Raw genomic sequence first — 17,053 nt, 5'->3', positions numbered from 1 at the left:
TGGGATGTAGAATTTGGGATAGCCCAAATCTGTGTTCCTAGTGCAAGGCTGCTCATGTTTGGTTTCAAAATAAATTCTTATTTTCCTTATGGTGAGAGCTGTGTTTTTGCTTGACAGTCTATTGTACAAAACCCAAATTTAGTCTTCTGTATGCTACTGACCTGTAAAAGGAAACTTGGCTTCAGGGAACAAGGACAGAGGCAGGCTTAAAACATGACAGTATTGTTAAAGCCTGATGACATGTCACTCAACGCCCAAAGGAAAAACTCCAAGACCCCGCTGACGGTGAGGGTCAAATTTTTCCACAGAAGACAATGTGTACCGACCAAGCACGCTGCAATCTTTTAAACAGTTTTTTTTCTTGCTGGGCAGGCAGCCGCAAGCCAGCAGGTTGCAAGGGTCAATGAAAAGCGGTTAGCTTGAGCTAAACCACACATTTTTAAAAGTTTAAAATAACAGACATGGTTTCAGGTGTGACCCAGTTTGAACAACTTCTTTGAGTAGATGTTATCTCACCTTCTTTACAGCACACGGAACCTGGCTACAGAACACTTTAGCCCTGAGTCTATTTTATTTTATTATTTTTATTTTTTGGAGAAGACGTCTTTTTCTCAGGTCACATCAGAATAAAGTGTACCTGGAATATCTTATGTGACAAAGTAAAATGGACAAAATACTGGGGCTTATTAAAGCACGTAGAACCAGTCTGAAAGGGCTCTAACTGACCACATTAGAACTCCCTATTAAATACCGAGTGCAATTGTAATGTCCAATCTTGAGATGGTTTAATGTGAGAAGCAGGCCAAGGAAACATCTTCTTTGCAATAGATGACAACTAATAAATGCAGAAGAACTAGACAGGGGTTAGCTCACTGGGCTGCTACGTACAATAAGCTAATTAATACGTATAAAGTCCCACGTTATGTCTGCGTATTGGTCGGGGAAGAGAAGGCAACAACACCCTAGCATCTCGCTAGATTGGAAAAGGATCCAGCAAGGTGACAACACACATCTGCTTGCCTCGGTGTCTTAGAGAAGTGTGCAGCTGTTTTTCGGATGGGGGTCGGTGTGGTGCACTTCCGGCTTCTGTGCTTACCGTGCCCCCCATCGCCACCCGGCTCCCCACTTCTGTGTTTGCGCGGCCAGTCGGAGGCGGAGGCCGGAGGCCAGAGGCCTCGGTGAGCTTTCGTCCGGGTTTCTTCCCAGAGCGGCCGAGCCCTGGGGAACCCGGAGCCTCTCACCCTGCACCCTCTGCACAGTTTTCTGGATGGAAGGCAGGCATTTTATTTTATCTCTTCCATTGAGGAGACTAACTGCAAGATAAACCTTCCTGTTTTCCCTGGATGTCTGTGGTTCAAGCACCTTCATGCTCCCCACAGTTAAAAAAATATGAAGGACATTCCAATCTTTAATACTGTACTTACAGAGGGGAAGGCTTGGTGAAAAAAATATTATATTCCTCTGTACTCTTTGGAATTAAAAATAATTATGAAGAGATAGCTGTTATGATGGAAGCAATGGACGAAGCAAAGTCATATCATGCAACAACTCTCATGTGGGAGGTTTCATTGATGAAGGGGTATTCAGAGGATGCTTCCAGTGAGGACGGAGGGAAAGAAAGAACACGGAGAGCAGAGAGAGGAGGCGCTTGGTTTTTATAAGGGGATATGGCGCATGCGCATAGGGAGGATATCTGACTCATGGCCACAGTGGCTCAAGTTACGTGAAAGGGTTTGACACAAGAAGGTAACGCGGTAAGTGAGGTGTTGAGTCATAATGAGGAGCTGAGGAAGAGCGTGGCTGCAGCCAGGTGCAGTGGTCCGCAGTGCCAGCCACTCAGGAGATGGAGGCCAGAAGATAAGTTAGTTGCACCAGTGAGTCTGAGACCAGCCTGGACCATGTAGTGAGACAGTTTCAAACAACAACAACAGAAACAACGACACCCAACACCTTACTTTTTCCTTAAAGTGAACCAAGCCAAGACGTGAGACATGTTAGAGAGACCACTGCAATCAACCACTTTCTGACTCATCTGTCTGAGCGCTTACTGCTTTCCCTGTCCTTCCTGAGTCATAGTGTCAACTCCCTAAATATTTTGAGCTCACATAATCGCGGGTGACACTATGACTTAAGAGGAAAAGAAAGTGTTTGTTTACTTCCATTCAACAACAACAAAAAACTTACTATGATTCTTAATATCTTGCCATTCAAATGGAAATCTAGTATACTTCACTTGAGTTGAACTGTTTCATTCAGGATAATTACAGTGATATCTACCCATCAGCAAACTATGGAAACTTTATGATGTTTTATTTACGTTTCTTCTTTATTACCTACAACAGTGTTATCAATATGTATTTATAGAAAGGGGCTGTTTTTGATATACCCCTTTACCTGTCATTAATTTTTCTGATTTTATCTATTTTTCTCTTTGCAAATTTTTTTCTGACTTTTTGGGGTTGGGTTCTTTGTTATTTTTGTTTGTTTTTTGTTTTGTTTTTGTGTTTTAGAAGAAATAATCAAGGGAGAATAATCAAAACTAGATCCAATAACAAACAACAGCAATTAATAATAACCTTAAAATGGCCAGATGTGGTGGTGCACACCATTAATCCCAACACTTGGGAGGCAGAGACTGACTGGATTGCTGTGAGTTTGAGGCCAATCTGGTCCACAAAATGAGTCCAGGACAGCCAGGGTGACACAGAGCAACCCTGTCTCAAACAAACAAACAAACAAACAAACAAACAAAAACAACAAACAAACAAACAAAACTTTAAAATGGCCACTTTCTTGGCCCTTAAGACTATGCAGAAACAAGGAATTCTGAAAATGAAAGTCAAGGAGAAGGAAGCGCATGTTCACAGGCCAAATTCTAGCAGGTGGAGAAATGGCCTTCAAACCAGCACAGCCTTGGCAGAGGCTACAGGCAGTTCTGCAGTCAGGAAACTCCTGGGCCAAGAGAGGCTCTCAGAAGCCTGTAGGAGCTCTGCTACCAATGACTGCACCCTGAGGCCCACAACCAAGGGCAGATTGTGGAGCTGCTGGTGCTGCTCCTCCTACCTGAGGCTCTTGCCTGAGGAGCTGCAGGCCTGGGTAAGCATGCACCACCTTGTGAGTGCTGATGAGGAAGTGACTGTTCTAGAAGATTTGCAAAGAAAAACGGGTGAACCAGGAGAACAGGTAGGAAAACGGAAGGAGTTTGCTTCCGTTATGGTTTAGATATGCAGTGCCCCCTCCTAAGGGCTCATAGATGGGGCCTTTAATAGTAGCTCAAGGCTCTTGCTAAAATGTGAAATTTCATCTGAGGAAGGCAGGAGATGTAAACATTCAAGCTAAGAAACAACTTGTAGTTAAAAGGATGTGTATAATAAGTAATCTTAATTTGCTGCGATGTGCTATGTATGTTGTTTGGGTTCACCTCTTTATTTAGTTAAACAAAATAAACAGTAAGCTGGTATGAGAGAGAGTTGTTAAATTGTTGAAAGAATTAAAGTATGCGGTTATAGTTTTTGTATGATAAATAAGGTTTTGTTTTGTGTTTAGAGATTTATTTATTAGGTATACAGTGCTCTGCCTGTTTGTACCCCTGCAGACCAGAAGAGGGCAACAGATCACATTGTAAATGGTTGTGAGTCACCATGTGGTTGCTGGGAATTGAACTCAGGACCTTTGGAAGAACAGACAGTGCTCTTAGCCACTGAGCCATCTACCCAGACATAATAAATAAGGTTTTTGTCCTAAGAATAATAAATAAAATAAAACTGTAAAAGGTTAGAGCAGGTCACAAAAGGTCTACATTGGACAAGGTTTGGTGACAGTGATATATGTTTGATGATTACAATTCTCAAAGTTGTGCTTATCAATGAATGTTTACATTTGTAAAAACAGACTTAATGAACAAAAAGTAGTCTAATCAAGATAATTACTTATACTTCTGCTGATTTTGTTAGATTTTAATCACTTGAGAAAACTGAGTCACACACACACACATTATTTAAAATCAAGGTTCTTCTTGTTGTTGTCTTATTATGCTTTTTTGTCTAAGCTTTATGTTACCCAGAAGTTAAAATTATAAAACTGATAATGCCATCCTTCTGGGAGTTCAACAAAGCTTGGAAGCCTGCACAAATGAGGATAAGAAGGTCAAAGGAGAGAACCGGTATTTTGGTCCTTGCCTTCTAACATCAGACAGCACTTAGAACGACAGTGGTTCTAAGGAGTGTGGGCAATATTCACATAACACCTTGCGTGGCCTCCTGCATCCTGTGTGTCCATAGACTTCCTCACCATGGAAACTAAGAATACATTTCCTAGAAATTATGTGCCAGATCTCTCCTCTGCTTTGCTTTTTTCTGGGTTCAAGGCTGTCTTGCCCAGACTCTTCTGCTCAGGTTTCCTGCCCATCCTGACAAGCTAGGGATCAGGTACTTATTAATATAGAAAGAGAACAGACTGGAACTAGTCTGGGCAGAGCCCTTTCTGGTGATATCAACCACTGAAGATGTGGTTAAGATAGCTGAACGAGAGAGGAGATGTTGGGGACAATAGGCCATATATATGGCCAATGCTCAGCCATCTTGTCAGAGCCTGCACCTTTAAGTCTCTGTTTTTCCCAGAGCTTGCCTCTCACCAGAAACTAGCTGACCCGGTTGTGGGTCAGCAGTTAGACTAAAGACAGATAGAGATGGAGCAACCCTGTTATGGTTTAGCAGTTAGACTGGACAAAGAGGGAGCCAGATACCCTGTGTGGCAGGACATTATGACCCTGCCTGGAATTCCTTATGTTTTGAGAAAGGCCTGCAGTTGGGTTGCTATAGCAGTATGCTTCCCTGCCTTCCGACTTATAAAAGCTGCTGCCTAACTAATAAAGTTTGAGAGTTTGATCAATCAGACTTGTTCTCCTTCTTTGTGTCTTGCATTTTCTTTCTTTTTTTCTTTCTTTCTTTCTTTCTTTCTTTTTTTTTTTTTTTTTGGTTTTTCGAGACATGGTCTCTCTGTGTAGCCTTAGGTGTCCTAGTCTCACTTTGTAGACCAGGCTGGCCTCGAACTCACAGCGATCCACCTGCCTCTGCCTCCCGAGTGCTGGGATTAAAGGCGTGTGCCACCACACCCGGCTATGTCTTGCATTTTCAACAGGTGACCTTCCTCCCAAGTTTTAGTGGAACCCCGCAGGATACATTATGCTCACATGAAGAAGGCTACCGGCAAAAGAGACAACGGGGAATCTTACCACAAGGAGACCCTTTGAAATTAATATTAAGAAAGAACTCTTTTTAGTCAGGTGAGGTGGCACATGCGTGTAATCCCACCACGCAGGAAGGCAGAGGCAGGTGGATCTTTGTGAGTTCGAGGCCAGGCTGGTCTACAAAGCGAGTCCAGGACAGCCAAGGCTACACAGAGAAACCCTGTCTCAAAAATAGAAAAACAAACAAACAAACAAAACCCCAAAACTCTTTTCAATGTTTATTATAAGAGGAACAGTTAATGGGAATCTTGGCAACGAATGCAATGAAGACACCCTTTTTGCTAACTGCTCAGTTTAATGCATGCCTAGTCTAACCCTACAGAAACTTAGAAAACCAGCAAGAACTTTCATGGATGGGCAAATATTTTGTATCAAGCTTTCCCCATGGATCATCTATGCAGCATTTAAAATGAACTCTGAAAGGAACCTGATGATACTGTGGTTGTTTGAATGAGAACAGCCCCTTTGGGCTCATCTAGTTGCATGTTTGGGTCCAGTTGCTAGACTGCTTAGAAGGATGGCGAGGTGGGGCCTTGTTAAAGGAGGTGTGTCACTAGGAGCGGGCTTTGAGGTGGCCAGGCCTGGGCTCTCTTTCTGCCTCTATCCTATCTTGCTTTCAGCTTCTTCTTCAGTGCCGTGACTGCCTGCCTGCCTGCCACCACGATTCCTGCCACATGGGTTATGGAATATTGGCCCTTGGTGGGCTATCTACCTTTGATAGAAGAAAAGATTTCTTATGGGAGAGAAACATGTACGGAAAGCTTTCTGACCTCCACACTGACATCCTGGCATAAATACCATAATACACACTTGCAAACACATACATGTTGAAAATAAAAATTCAAAGCAAAAATAGAAAAAGGGGCAGGCAATCGAGCAGTTCTAGATGTAGGGATGGGATAGTAGAAGAGACTGAAGGGGAGGAGATTTATGTCTCTTCTGCCGCCTGTCTTGCATCTCTCATGGCTTTGTGTTCCCAGTCACGTAAAGTCAACCTTATGTGGTTGCGGACAGATATTGCTAAGCGACCAGCGTACTCACGCACAGAGCCTGACCCAAAGCTAAAGCAGCAAGTGGGGTAGATGCGGTGAGGACAGAGATAGGAAGTCTTTTGATTCTGTTCCAATGACCTACCAAATATGCAGGCATTTTACACTATCACAGGAATCTCACTCTGGACCCTTTTGGCCTCTCCGTCCTTGGATTTCTATTGAAATAGTTTAAATGAGACAAACGGAGTAGCAGCATAGCAGGTAGACAAGCTTATTGTCCAATAGAGGACAGCACCGTCATAAGAGGTGAGGCTGGACAATGGGAAATAGCTTTCCTTACACTGTAGGGAAGCTTTTTACAAAGCCTCTAGGCCAGACACCCCCTTTCCCGAGGGGTGTTTTCCCATTCCCGTGGTTCACAGGCCCATTTGGACCAGAGTGTTATAAAGGGGCAATGTTATATCTTTCTCCTTTACCAGAAAGGCTTTGGCTACTTATCTTATAAAGCTTACGTAGTCATCCATTAGCAACGTTATGTTAATAGCCTCAGACGTGTGACGTAAGTACTATTCTTTTGAGCAGTAACCAGAGTGCTGCAGTTTCAGTTCTTGACTATGAGGTGGGGGTGGGGTAGGGGTGGGGTGTCTAACCCTAATCACATCCAGGCCTGCTAATATCTACCTTGTGTGAACTGATGTTCCCAGGGGGGAAAATAGCCCATCGGTGTTAGATTCTACAAGACTGACTGAATGAGTAGAAATTAGGCGGCTGCAGAGAGTTTTAAAGTTGCAGGTCCAGAGACAAATGGGCTTGTTCTGCATTTAGCTCTCGTTATACCCATTCATTGCCTGCCTCTCCGCCTGACTTAATGACCTTCTGTTTGTTAGGTTCTAACAGGTTCCACCATTCCAAAGGCTAAGAGATAGTTATCACCCACCCAACTCACATTTCCCCCAGTTGTTTTTCTAAGTCGTCTTGATTTATTAATTTTTCTTCTGGTAACCTACATCCAAGTTCCCGAGCCACAGTCCGCACAGTTAGCTCCATAATAAATTATGCCTTTGAGAGCTTGTGTTGCAAACATATTTAAGTACTACTTTGTTGAGCTTTTTTATCCAAGAAAAGAGTATTGCTTCCTGTTATGTTCATATTTGGCTTTTAAAGAGTGTTTTAAAGTTTCTCCCAAGTAAATGTGGCACATCTCTTGAGTATTTTTGTTGTTGCTTTTGTAGCGGAGGCCTTTTCATTCACACAGGTAGATACGAAGGCTGATTTTAAGGTTGTTTATATGCTAACTTACTAAATTATCCTTTTAGTATATATTTTTCCCTTTGACCGTCCTGGCTTTTCGAATTTACAATCATACTGTCAGCATAAAAAAGGACACGAGTTGTGGTTGAGGAGACTATCCGCGCTGAGGAAGCTTGCTCAGTCGGAAAGGATCCGGGAGAACGTCTCTTTGATGCATCACTAATCTCAGAGATACCGAGACGCAGACCGAGTTACGGGTGATCCTCTACGTCCCCCCCCCCCCCCCGCCCCGGTTTTCTCGCGCAGGCGCAAGGAAGAACCACCGAGTAGAAGAACTCCACGCTCCGCAGAGTGGCTCCGGGAATGCGGGCCTAGCGACGCGGCTCCACCGCTTCCGGCCTTGGTGGTTTCCCGCGATGACTTCCGGTTCCTGGGCGAGCTGGAGTCGCCTTCTCTGCGCAGGAGCGCTGCGGTGAGCGAGCTGGAGCTCCCGGCTGGCGGGAGGGCGCTGCCTGGCCTCCGCTCTTGGGGGGAAGGTCACCAGGGCCGCGGCGTGGACGCCTGTGGGTACACCTGGGGCTTAGAGCCTGCGGGGACCTAGGCCGGCTGCAGAACGTAGGTTTAGACTCACAGGAACGGAGGGGCAGAAGAAAGGCAGAGTAACCTCTGCTTAACCTTTAGGGATAGATTAAGTCCCGGCTAACGGCATTTAGAAAAGTCTCAAAAGAGCAGCAAGTCGTGCGAACCCTAGCTGTCTAATCTTCTTTTCTTTCCACTATTTTTTATGATACTGGTATTGAACTTCGCACTTGGTAGGCAGCACTTGCTCTTCCCTAACGCCGTCTACTCAGTCTAAAGTTGTTTTTTTTTTAATTTCAGTTAGTTGTGTTTTACTCTACGAGTTAAGTGGAGATAAATTTCTTACTAAGCCTTATTTCCTGAAGTTGACTTGCCATCTTTTTCACTTTTGTCTCTCTTTGTGAAAGTACTTGTATTGATCCAAAAATTAACTGGAGGACAGGCTTTCACCTGTCCCACTTAAATTCTTAGAATATGTAGTATTTGCTTATGGTACTTTGTGTTGATAGTGATGGCGTATCCCTTAGGTCCGCAAGTGAGTTGACTCGAAACACTGATAAATCTTTCATACAGCTGTGATGGCTTCTCCTGGTGATCCCAAGACCTGTAAGAACCAGGATGCGCCTCTGGAGAGCAGGCTGGAGGAAGAGTGTAAGTATACCACCAGACAAGACTGGAGCCTAGAAAGGAAGACTTACAACAGAGAAGTTTTCCGAAAACACTTCAGACAGTTTTGCTACCGGGAAACATCTGGACCCCGGGAAGCTCTGATCCAGCTCCGCGCACTTTGCCATCAGTGGCTGCGGCCAGACGTGCACAGCAAGGAGCAGATCCTGGAGCTGCTGGTGCTGGAGCAGTTCCTGACCATCCTGCCGGGGGAGCTGCAGGCCTGGGTGCGCGAGCAGAATCCTGAGAGCGTGGAGGAGGTGGTGACTGTCCTGGAGGATCTAGAGAGAGAGCTTGACGAACTAGGATATCGGGTAAGGAAAAAAAAAAAAAAGGAGGGGGGTGGGTTCTGTCTCCTAAAATTAATTGTGAATTTGTAAGCCACGGGGAAGTAGAGCATTTTCTCCCAAAGTGTATTGACACGGAAGTGGATCCAAAGGGACGTCAGTGTCATGGGAGCTTGGTTTCATGAGAGTTTCCTGGGTAGAACTTGTATGTTACATACACAGCCTTGAGCCTGTAATCTTCCTATCTCACACATAAGGCTGAGATTGCAGAGATGTGCACCACCACTCCTGTCTGGTCTTAGCTTAATGTACGGTGATAACAGTGCGCATGGTGATGGGGCTGTCTTCCCCTAAAAATTCCCCGGTAGAAACACTGGTGGAGGACCAGCTGTTAATCCCTCTGTCCCCCAGCTGTTGGTGGACAGCAAGAGTCCAATGCTTTGATGAACTCCTCACCAGGGACTTGTCATCCTGGCATCTAAATCCCTTCAGCTGGGCTGTAAGCAAGTTCAAGAAACTCATCGGCTGGCCAAGCTAGATTCAGCTGGGATCTTTATTTGGCCCTGCTACATCTTCCCAGGAAAAGTCATGCAGTATGTGTCTGCTGCCCCAATTCTGCATTAAACCAGAAGAGAGAAAATTCAGAGCCCCTATCCTATGTGAATGAGACGTGGAAATGAATGGCTGCACGGTTAGATGGGAGGGCTAGGGTGGGCAATTGTGCGTGAGGTATAAAAAGCCCATTTGTCTTGGAAAGGCGAAGTTTGAGTAGAAAAGTTGAGATACAGAGTTCATGACATTGACCATAAGCCTCTCAGAGTAAGTTTCCTTCTAGGACAAAGGCGTTAAGTCTTCTCTCCGTAGTGTACGTGAGCTGGACAGATTACGTAAAAGAGGCAGAAGAGAGACCTTCCTTATTCTTGTCTTCACTATGACAAGATTCGTTTTCAACCAGTGGAAATTTTGAGCCAAAGAGGAAATAGGGCAATTTCTTAGAAAAAATATTGGTTGTTATAACTGATGATTCTACACGTCCTACCGCACACAGGCAGGCAGCCTCAGACAGCAATAAGTGAATTGGCCAAGAGCATGTCAGAGGAGCTGAACTTAAGAAATCTCGGTATGCAGAATACGAACCTGTGAGGTGAAAGTGTAGTCTGACATTCGGGTATGAAGCAGACGGGAGAGAGAGAGGAGGAGTCCAGCAGTTTGAGACAGGGTCATGAGATCATGGCTGCATGAGGAGAACTGGTGAAGACATTCCTGACAGATGAAGACTGTTGGTGGCCATTCTGCAGGCTTTTGAGGACCACTCGTTTTGTGCCACACGCCATCAAAGACACTTGGAATGCAGCCGTGAACACCGTGTTACAAGGTCCTGCGTAGAGTCTAGCCTTCTAAGATGAATCTGCTAAAAACAGTAGAGAAAATGAGGTCGTGCCTCTCAAGAGACGGGTCACAGAGCTTTCAAGCAGAGGCAATGCTAACTACATAAGCCTTAAGTGATGCTAGTATGTCTAGGGTAGAAATACTTTGTTGAGAAGATGAAAGAATTAAATTGTATTATATATAGGGACTTACAGGCCATTATAAAGAATTTAGATTTTGGTAGATGGAAAGTCAGTGCCTAGCTTTGAGGAGAAGAAAAATATAAAGTAAATTTTGAAATAATCATTCTGGTTACTATCTTGGGTAAATTCTACAGTGGCGGTGGAGAGGCCTGTAGGTCAAAAGTAGAGTTAACGGAATCATTTTAGGAAGCTGTGCCTATTAGCAGACAGCCGGACGTCACCCAGGGTGGATCCCGGGAACCCTGCATCCCAGTCCTCGGGAGAGCAGCAAGTGTTCCTAGCCGCTGAGCCATTCTCCAGCCCTTGCCTCCTGGGTTCCTTTTTTCTCTTTTCATCTCTCCTTCCATCCATTCCCCATTTCCATTCTTTAAGCACCAGACAAAGATGTAAAAGTAACAGAAAATGAAAAGAAAATTAGCTGGGGAGGCAGGGAAAAAAGTTCCTGGAGAGGGTGACATTTTAAAGTGACCTTGAAAAATGAGTGAGATCCAGGCAGGCTGACTGCTGTGAACGAAGCCATTTCGGGCTTGCGCAGGCCGGGTGCCAAGGCTGTGAACACTATACCCTTGTTTGCTGTAGTGCGTCTCTCATTTCCCTCAGGCCGCAGTCCAAACAGAAGAGCAGGAAATGCCCTTTCAGGAGATGAAGCCTCTAGGAGCAGAGCAAGAGCCCAGTGCCTCCCTTCAGTCTGTAAAAGGCAAGCTGAAGTGTGAACCTGCAGAATGCGACAGCCAGGAGGAGCAAGGTAAAGAAAAGAAAGGGCAGGGCCAAGACAGGAGCCGGGGCTCATTTGCACTTCCCGCTGTTTCACTAAAGTCAGGCACGCCTGTCCAGAAACCTGATGCTCATGTGTAGACTTCCATGTGTCATGGTTTGTCACCTTTTCCTTCCCTTTTTTCCTTCAAACCCAGAGCCTCATGCATGCCAGGCAAGCCCTGTATCTCTCTAAGGTACCTCTGCAGCCCCCTTTCTTCTTATAAAATGAGTAATTTTCTAAATTCTGGCTTTATGTTGTTTAGGTTTACTTAATTTTATTCTTCTGTCAGCTATAATCCTTTATTCTGACCTCTCTGCTATTTGCAGACTTTGACCTATTTAGCAGCATTTCTGTCTTTCACTTGGACTACATCCTCAGTCCTTTTAGTAAATATGTTTTTGTTCTATGGTATCTGCAGCTACATGGTAGTCTGAGAGAAAAAGAAGTAGTTACTTACAAGTGAAGGGACAGCAAGATGAACGGGGCAGACATGGTCACGGTGGTGACTAAACGTTGACTCACTGCTGTACTCATCTCTGCTTCCTCTGGTCTTTGATTTTTTTTTAATAGGTAAACTGTCTTACGGCTTTAAAAGGATTTATAAAAAATATCCAACAAATAAATTTCTGTGCCATTTATTCACCTAGTCTCCTCCCCCAACTCTGAAGTAAATTGTCCCCTTTTTAATGTTTTTATGTTGACCTTCTAGATACTTTTTATAGTAAACAGTTTCTTCTCCTTTACACTAAGATGCTAGACTCTTGCACTTTTTATTTTTTAACAGTTGCTGATGGCATTTGTCTTTGGTGTTTTCTTACAATAAATGGTGCTACAATAAAGAATGTAGCATAGATTCCTATCTGTCGTTCTGTCGTGCCAAAAGTTATGTACTCTTACAATTTCAGTAGTTAATTGCAAAATTGCTTTCGGTAAGAATTTGGATGCATTTATATCAGCAATTTGTGATACCCATTTTGTGTGTATGGTGTAATGCCAAACTAATTAGGTAACTTCAGCGAGTGAAAAATTATACCTTGTGCTGCCAAGATGGCTCAGCAGGTTAAAGTACTTGCTATGCAAAGCTGACAGCCTGAGTTTATCCCCACAGTCCATGCTAGGAGAGAACCAACTTCCAAAAGCTGTCCTCTGATTACCAAACATGTGCACACTCACACATGAAATAATAAAAAAAAAATTTTTTTTTAACTGTATCTGTGCCTTTTACCTCATTTTTGCCTGATAATGGAGTACTGTCTCTCCCTGTGAGGAGGACTGTCTCCTATCTTGCCAACAGTGTAGTTTCCCTTTGCCTGGGTTTCTGGTGAGTTATTTTTTTCCTGTCTCATGTCTTGAGTGCTGTCTCCATCTGACTCCTCCTGTGTCCTGATGCAGTTTTACAGTTTGTAGTAGAATCTGGGGGCTGACGGGACTTTCACTTGAGTAATTTTATGGACAGTGGGTAACATGCAGGTTCCGTTTTGTAGTTTCAGGTGTGGAGGCAGGAAGTGAGTCCAGGAATGCAACTCTAACGCAAGGCCTTCGTGAAGGAATGGAAACAGAGGAGACTCCCTCCGGCAGATTAGCAAAGGGTGCACTGCAGTGTGAAGAAACCCAAGACCCTGCGGAAGAGCCTTCCGGTGCTTCCGGTGAAGACAGCCAGCCGCTGCGGAATGAAAATGGGCGAAAGCTGCATGGGTGTGAGGAGTGTGGGAAGACGTTCAGTCAGCACTCGCGCCTCATAGAGCATAAGAGGGTGCACACTGGAGACAGGCCCTACAAATGTGAGGAATGCGGGAAAACTTTCCGGTGGAGGACTGTTCTTATTCGGCACAAGGTGGTACACACTGGAGAGAAACCGTATAAGTGTAATGAGTGTGGCAGGGCCTTTGGCCAGTGGTCAGCTCTCAATCAGCATCAGAGGCTTCACTCGGGAGAAAAGCACTACCACTGTAATGAGTGCGGCAAAGCCTTTTGCCAGAAAGCAGGCCTCTTTCACCATCTCAAGAGCCACAGAAGAAACAGACCGTATCAGTGTCTTCAGTGTAAGAAAAGTTTCAATCGCCGCTCCACGCTGACTCAGCACCAAGGAGTTCACACTGGTGCGAAACCCTTTGAGTGCAGCGACTGTGGGAGAGCTTTTGTTTACAACTCGTCTCTGGTGGCCCATCAGGAGACCCACCACAAGGAGAAATCCTTCGCTCCCACTGGTCCTGCTCAACACAAGAGGAACCGCACCAGGCCTCATCCCTACAAGTGCAGTGCATGTGGAGAAGCCTTTGCTCAAAAAGCCAGCCTTACAGAACATGAGCGGACGCACACTGGAGAGAGGCCCCACACCTGTGCTGAGTGTGGGGCGGCCTTTACTCACAGATCAGCACTCACGGAGCATCAGGCAGTCCACACTGGGGAGAGGCCCCGCCAGTGTGATGAGTGCGGAGAGACCTTCAGACAGAGGTCAGACCTTAGTAAGCACCAGAGAGCGCATGGCAGAAGTACTCCCTATACGTGCAGTGAGTGTGGGGAATCGTTCAGGCAGAACTCAACTCTCATCCTCCATCAGACTACTCACAGAGGAGCCAGAACGCTCTCTGTGGTGACCACAGGGAAGCCATCTCACAGTGTAGGCTGATGAGGAATGCTGTATTTGTAACGCTTGGTGGCAGTGCTCCAGCCCTTGGTGCTATACAGAGACCATAAATATTTGATGAGCGCCCACTGTGTACTGTCCATTGCATGGGGCTGGGAAGGAAGGAAGTCTAACTCCAGAGTTCTAGAGCGTTTAGCCTGGGGTGTGAAAATCTGCCATAGTTACAGTAGAAGGGCCGTGGAATTGATGATGCGGCTCAGCATGTTTTGGAATAAAGTGGTGGAAAATAAGTATCAAATTTTGCAGGACAGATTCCTTGTACGCCTGCTCAGGAAAGATTTCTGAAAGATCTGGTTGGAAATGAGGGTTTGATGGGTAGGTCTGGAAGACGGAAGGGAGGGAACATGTAGGTAAAACCAGTGGCAGAAGCAGGGGTGCAGGTCTTCTGGAAGCCATCTTAAGTGCGGAACTGATGGGCATTAGCCGCAAATAGCGTGGGGGCAGGAGGAGGCTGCAACGCCAGGAACACTCTTCTCTCCTGTCTCTAAAGTATCTCCGAGTATAGTGTACTCATTTTAGAAATGATGTGGACATGCATGCTTGTTTATACAGCACTCATGATGCTAAGGCAGGTGGATTAGGAGTTCAAGGCCATCCTTGGTTACATAGGGAGTTCAAACCCAGCCTAAATACATGAAGCCGAAAGAAAAAGAAAACAAGATACTGGGGGCTGGAGAGAAGGCTCAGCAGTTAATAACTTTGTTGCTCTTGCAGATGGCCTGGGTTTGGTTCCCAGCACCCACATGGTGAGGGCTCAAAACCATAATTCCCGTTCCAGGGCATCTGATGGCTTTTTCTGACCCCTGTAGGCATGAAGCACACACACGATGCACGTACATACATACATGCAGAGCACTCCTACATACGAAAATAAAAATGACAGCTGGAATACCACATGGAGGAAAAGACCGGAAACCAAGTTCTTTTATCTGGCTTGTAATCCTGTCTTTTAACACCTGTGATACCCCAACATGGGTGAACCTGCAATGTCACGCATTTAAATTATCTGTGTGCACTGAAATGAGGCCCTGGGTTCAGGCCCAAAGCTTTGAAGTTCTACCTGAGCATGGGTGTGTTCAGCCGCTCAGAAGGCTGGGGGAGGATGGCTTGAGCCCACAGTTTGAGGCCAGCCTTGATAACAGTGCGCACCTCTTTAAATAGCAAGTGCTGCTGTCCCACTCAAAGCATTCATGCTCGAGGTGTTATTTTGAATCCTATTAAAGAAGAGCCACTATAGACTCCCAGAATACTTGTCCCCAGCGCCACAGAGTGGACATCGCCAGGGCCTAGCACTAGGGTTTTGGTATGGTCTTTGCATCCTTTCAAATTGAAGTGTATTATGGCTGGGGAGAGGCTGGAGAGATGGCTCAGTAGTAGTTAAGGGCACTGGCTGCTCTCAAGAGGATCCACACCAGATCCTGGCAGCGCAAAGCCACTGTAACTCCAGATGCTGGGAATCTAATGCAGTCCTCTGACCTCCACAAGCACCAGCCACAAAGATGGTGCGCAGATATGCATGTAAACAAAATTTGTACACATAATTAAAGACATTTAAAGGCTCCCAGGGGTCTTCTGAATTCAAGGCATGTGCCTTAAAAAAGAGAAGGAAAAAATAAAAAGACCAACATGGGGCCTGGAGAGGTGGCTCAGCGTTAAGAGCACTGGCTGTTCTTCAGAGGACCCGGGTTCGTTTCCCAGCACCAGCATGGAAACTCAGACCTGTCTGTAACTCCAGTTCCAGGGCACGTCACACAGACACATGTGAGTAAAACATCCTATTAAGCCCCTTATTTTCCTCTTTCCTACCTTGCCACGCAAACATGCTGCCCCTTAAGACTATTTCTGAGCACAACTGCAGTCTACTCTTAGCTTCTGTCCAGCTAGTCAGTGGATTTCAGGTCATGTGTAGGGACAAAGGGAAAGAAGACAGAATAATCATCCCATTCTTTAGGAAGTCCACTCCTGGTTATAACAACATGTCCATTTCCCCAGTGCCTTTCCCACAGAGTAGCATAGCAAGGTTGGGACCGAATGCCTAGTCATGGGAACACGCGCTCCCACAGACGTGATAATGGTTGTAGTGTTGTGGCTGTGCTGCTTGCATGTCACATTGGCTTTGTTTATTTTGTATGTGTTTGGGTGACACCTGCTATGGTGTGTGTGTGTGTGTGTGTGTGTAAATCAGAGGGCAACTTGGGAGAGTCAGCTGGACCTGGTGGGACACACTGAGGAGGCTGACTCAGAAAGATGGGAAGTTTCCAAGCTGCGCGATTTAGACCTCTCACAAAGAAAGGAAAGGGAAAAGGGCAGAAGACAGCTCAGTGTCGGAGTACTTTCTGCACATTAAATCTCCAGTACTGAAAGCTAAAACTGTGACTGCCCCCGGCCTTCCCGAGCAGCAGCGTTTGAGGAGCAGCAGGCGGACAGCAAAGCACAGGACCCCAGCTTAAGGCCAAGAGCTGCGTGTGTGGAACCTTTTCTCCCCTCAAGCTCACCCTGCCTCCCGCTAATCTCATGGAAGCTCTTTTTGTGAGAATATCCTCCTTACCAGGTTAATGCTGGCAGCCGTCCATCTACTCAGGAGCCACAGATGTGCTACCCAAACAAATGACTGCATAATAACCAGAGCTGCCCTGCTTGCTGGAATGCAGCTCTCAGAACTGCTTTCCATTCCTGAGTCTTGCCATTTTTTTGCTTTGCTCACCATGTGTTAACATTACATAGATATTCTTTCGGTTTCTTCTCTGCACACTATTCGCTATATCCTAAATATTTTGTAGAAACAGGCCTTGAGCAAAACCAATGGAATATGTTGTTCTGCTGAGGGATATAGTTGGTAACTTGTTTAAAATGTAGGAGCTTTGTTTAGCTTTTTGTACTTAAGAATACACCGTACCCCAAAAGGAGGGATATGAAATGTCCACATAGGCATCAAAGAGATCAAGCCTTGTCCAATGCAAAGAAAATATAGTGGAATGTGGCTAGGTAGAGCCAGATTGGCAACCCAGAGTCAGGGTGAAGTGGAGGACATGACAGATGTCAGGTGTGTCATAGG

At 45.4% G+C, this 17,053-nt stretch overlaps 1 protein-coding gene across 1 annotated transcript; it reads left to right on the top strand.

The window, feature by feature from the left end:
• Positions 1–213: 213 nt before the first annotated feature.
• ZSCAN12 (zinc finger and SCAN domain containing 12) lies at positions 214–14,904 on the top strand (the record flags this gene model as incomplete). Its single annotated transcript, XM_084796738.1, has 6 exons — positions 214–285; positions 1,207–1,274; positions 7,798–8,054; positions 8,644–9,050; positions 11,195–11,339; positions 12,836–14,904. The coding sequence occupies 6 exons, from the start codon at positions 214–216 to the stop codon at positions 13,978–13,980; spliced, it is 2,094 nt and encodes a 697-aa protein (XP_084652864.1). The 3' UTR covers positions 13,981–14,904.
• Between the last annotated feature and the right edge of the window lie 2,149 nt (positions 14,905–17,053).

This window comes from Acomys minous (assembly GCF_964271855.1).
Source record: "Acomys minous genome assembly, chromosome: 9".
NCBI lineage: Eukaryota > Metazoa > Chordata > Mammalia > Rodentia > Muridae > Acomys > Acomys minous.
The sequence above is the reverse complement of the archived record's forward strand: the minus strand, read 5'-3'. Positions and strand labels throughout refer to the sequence as shown.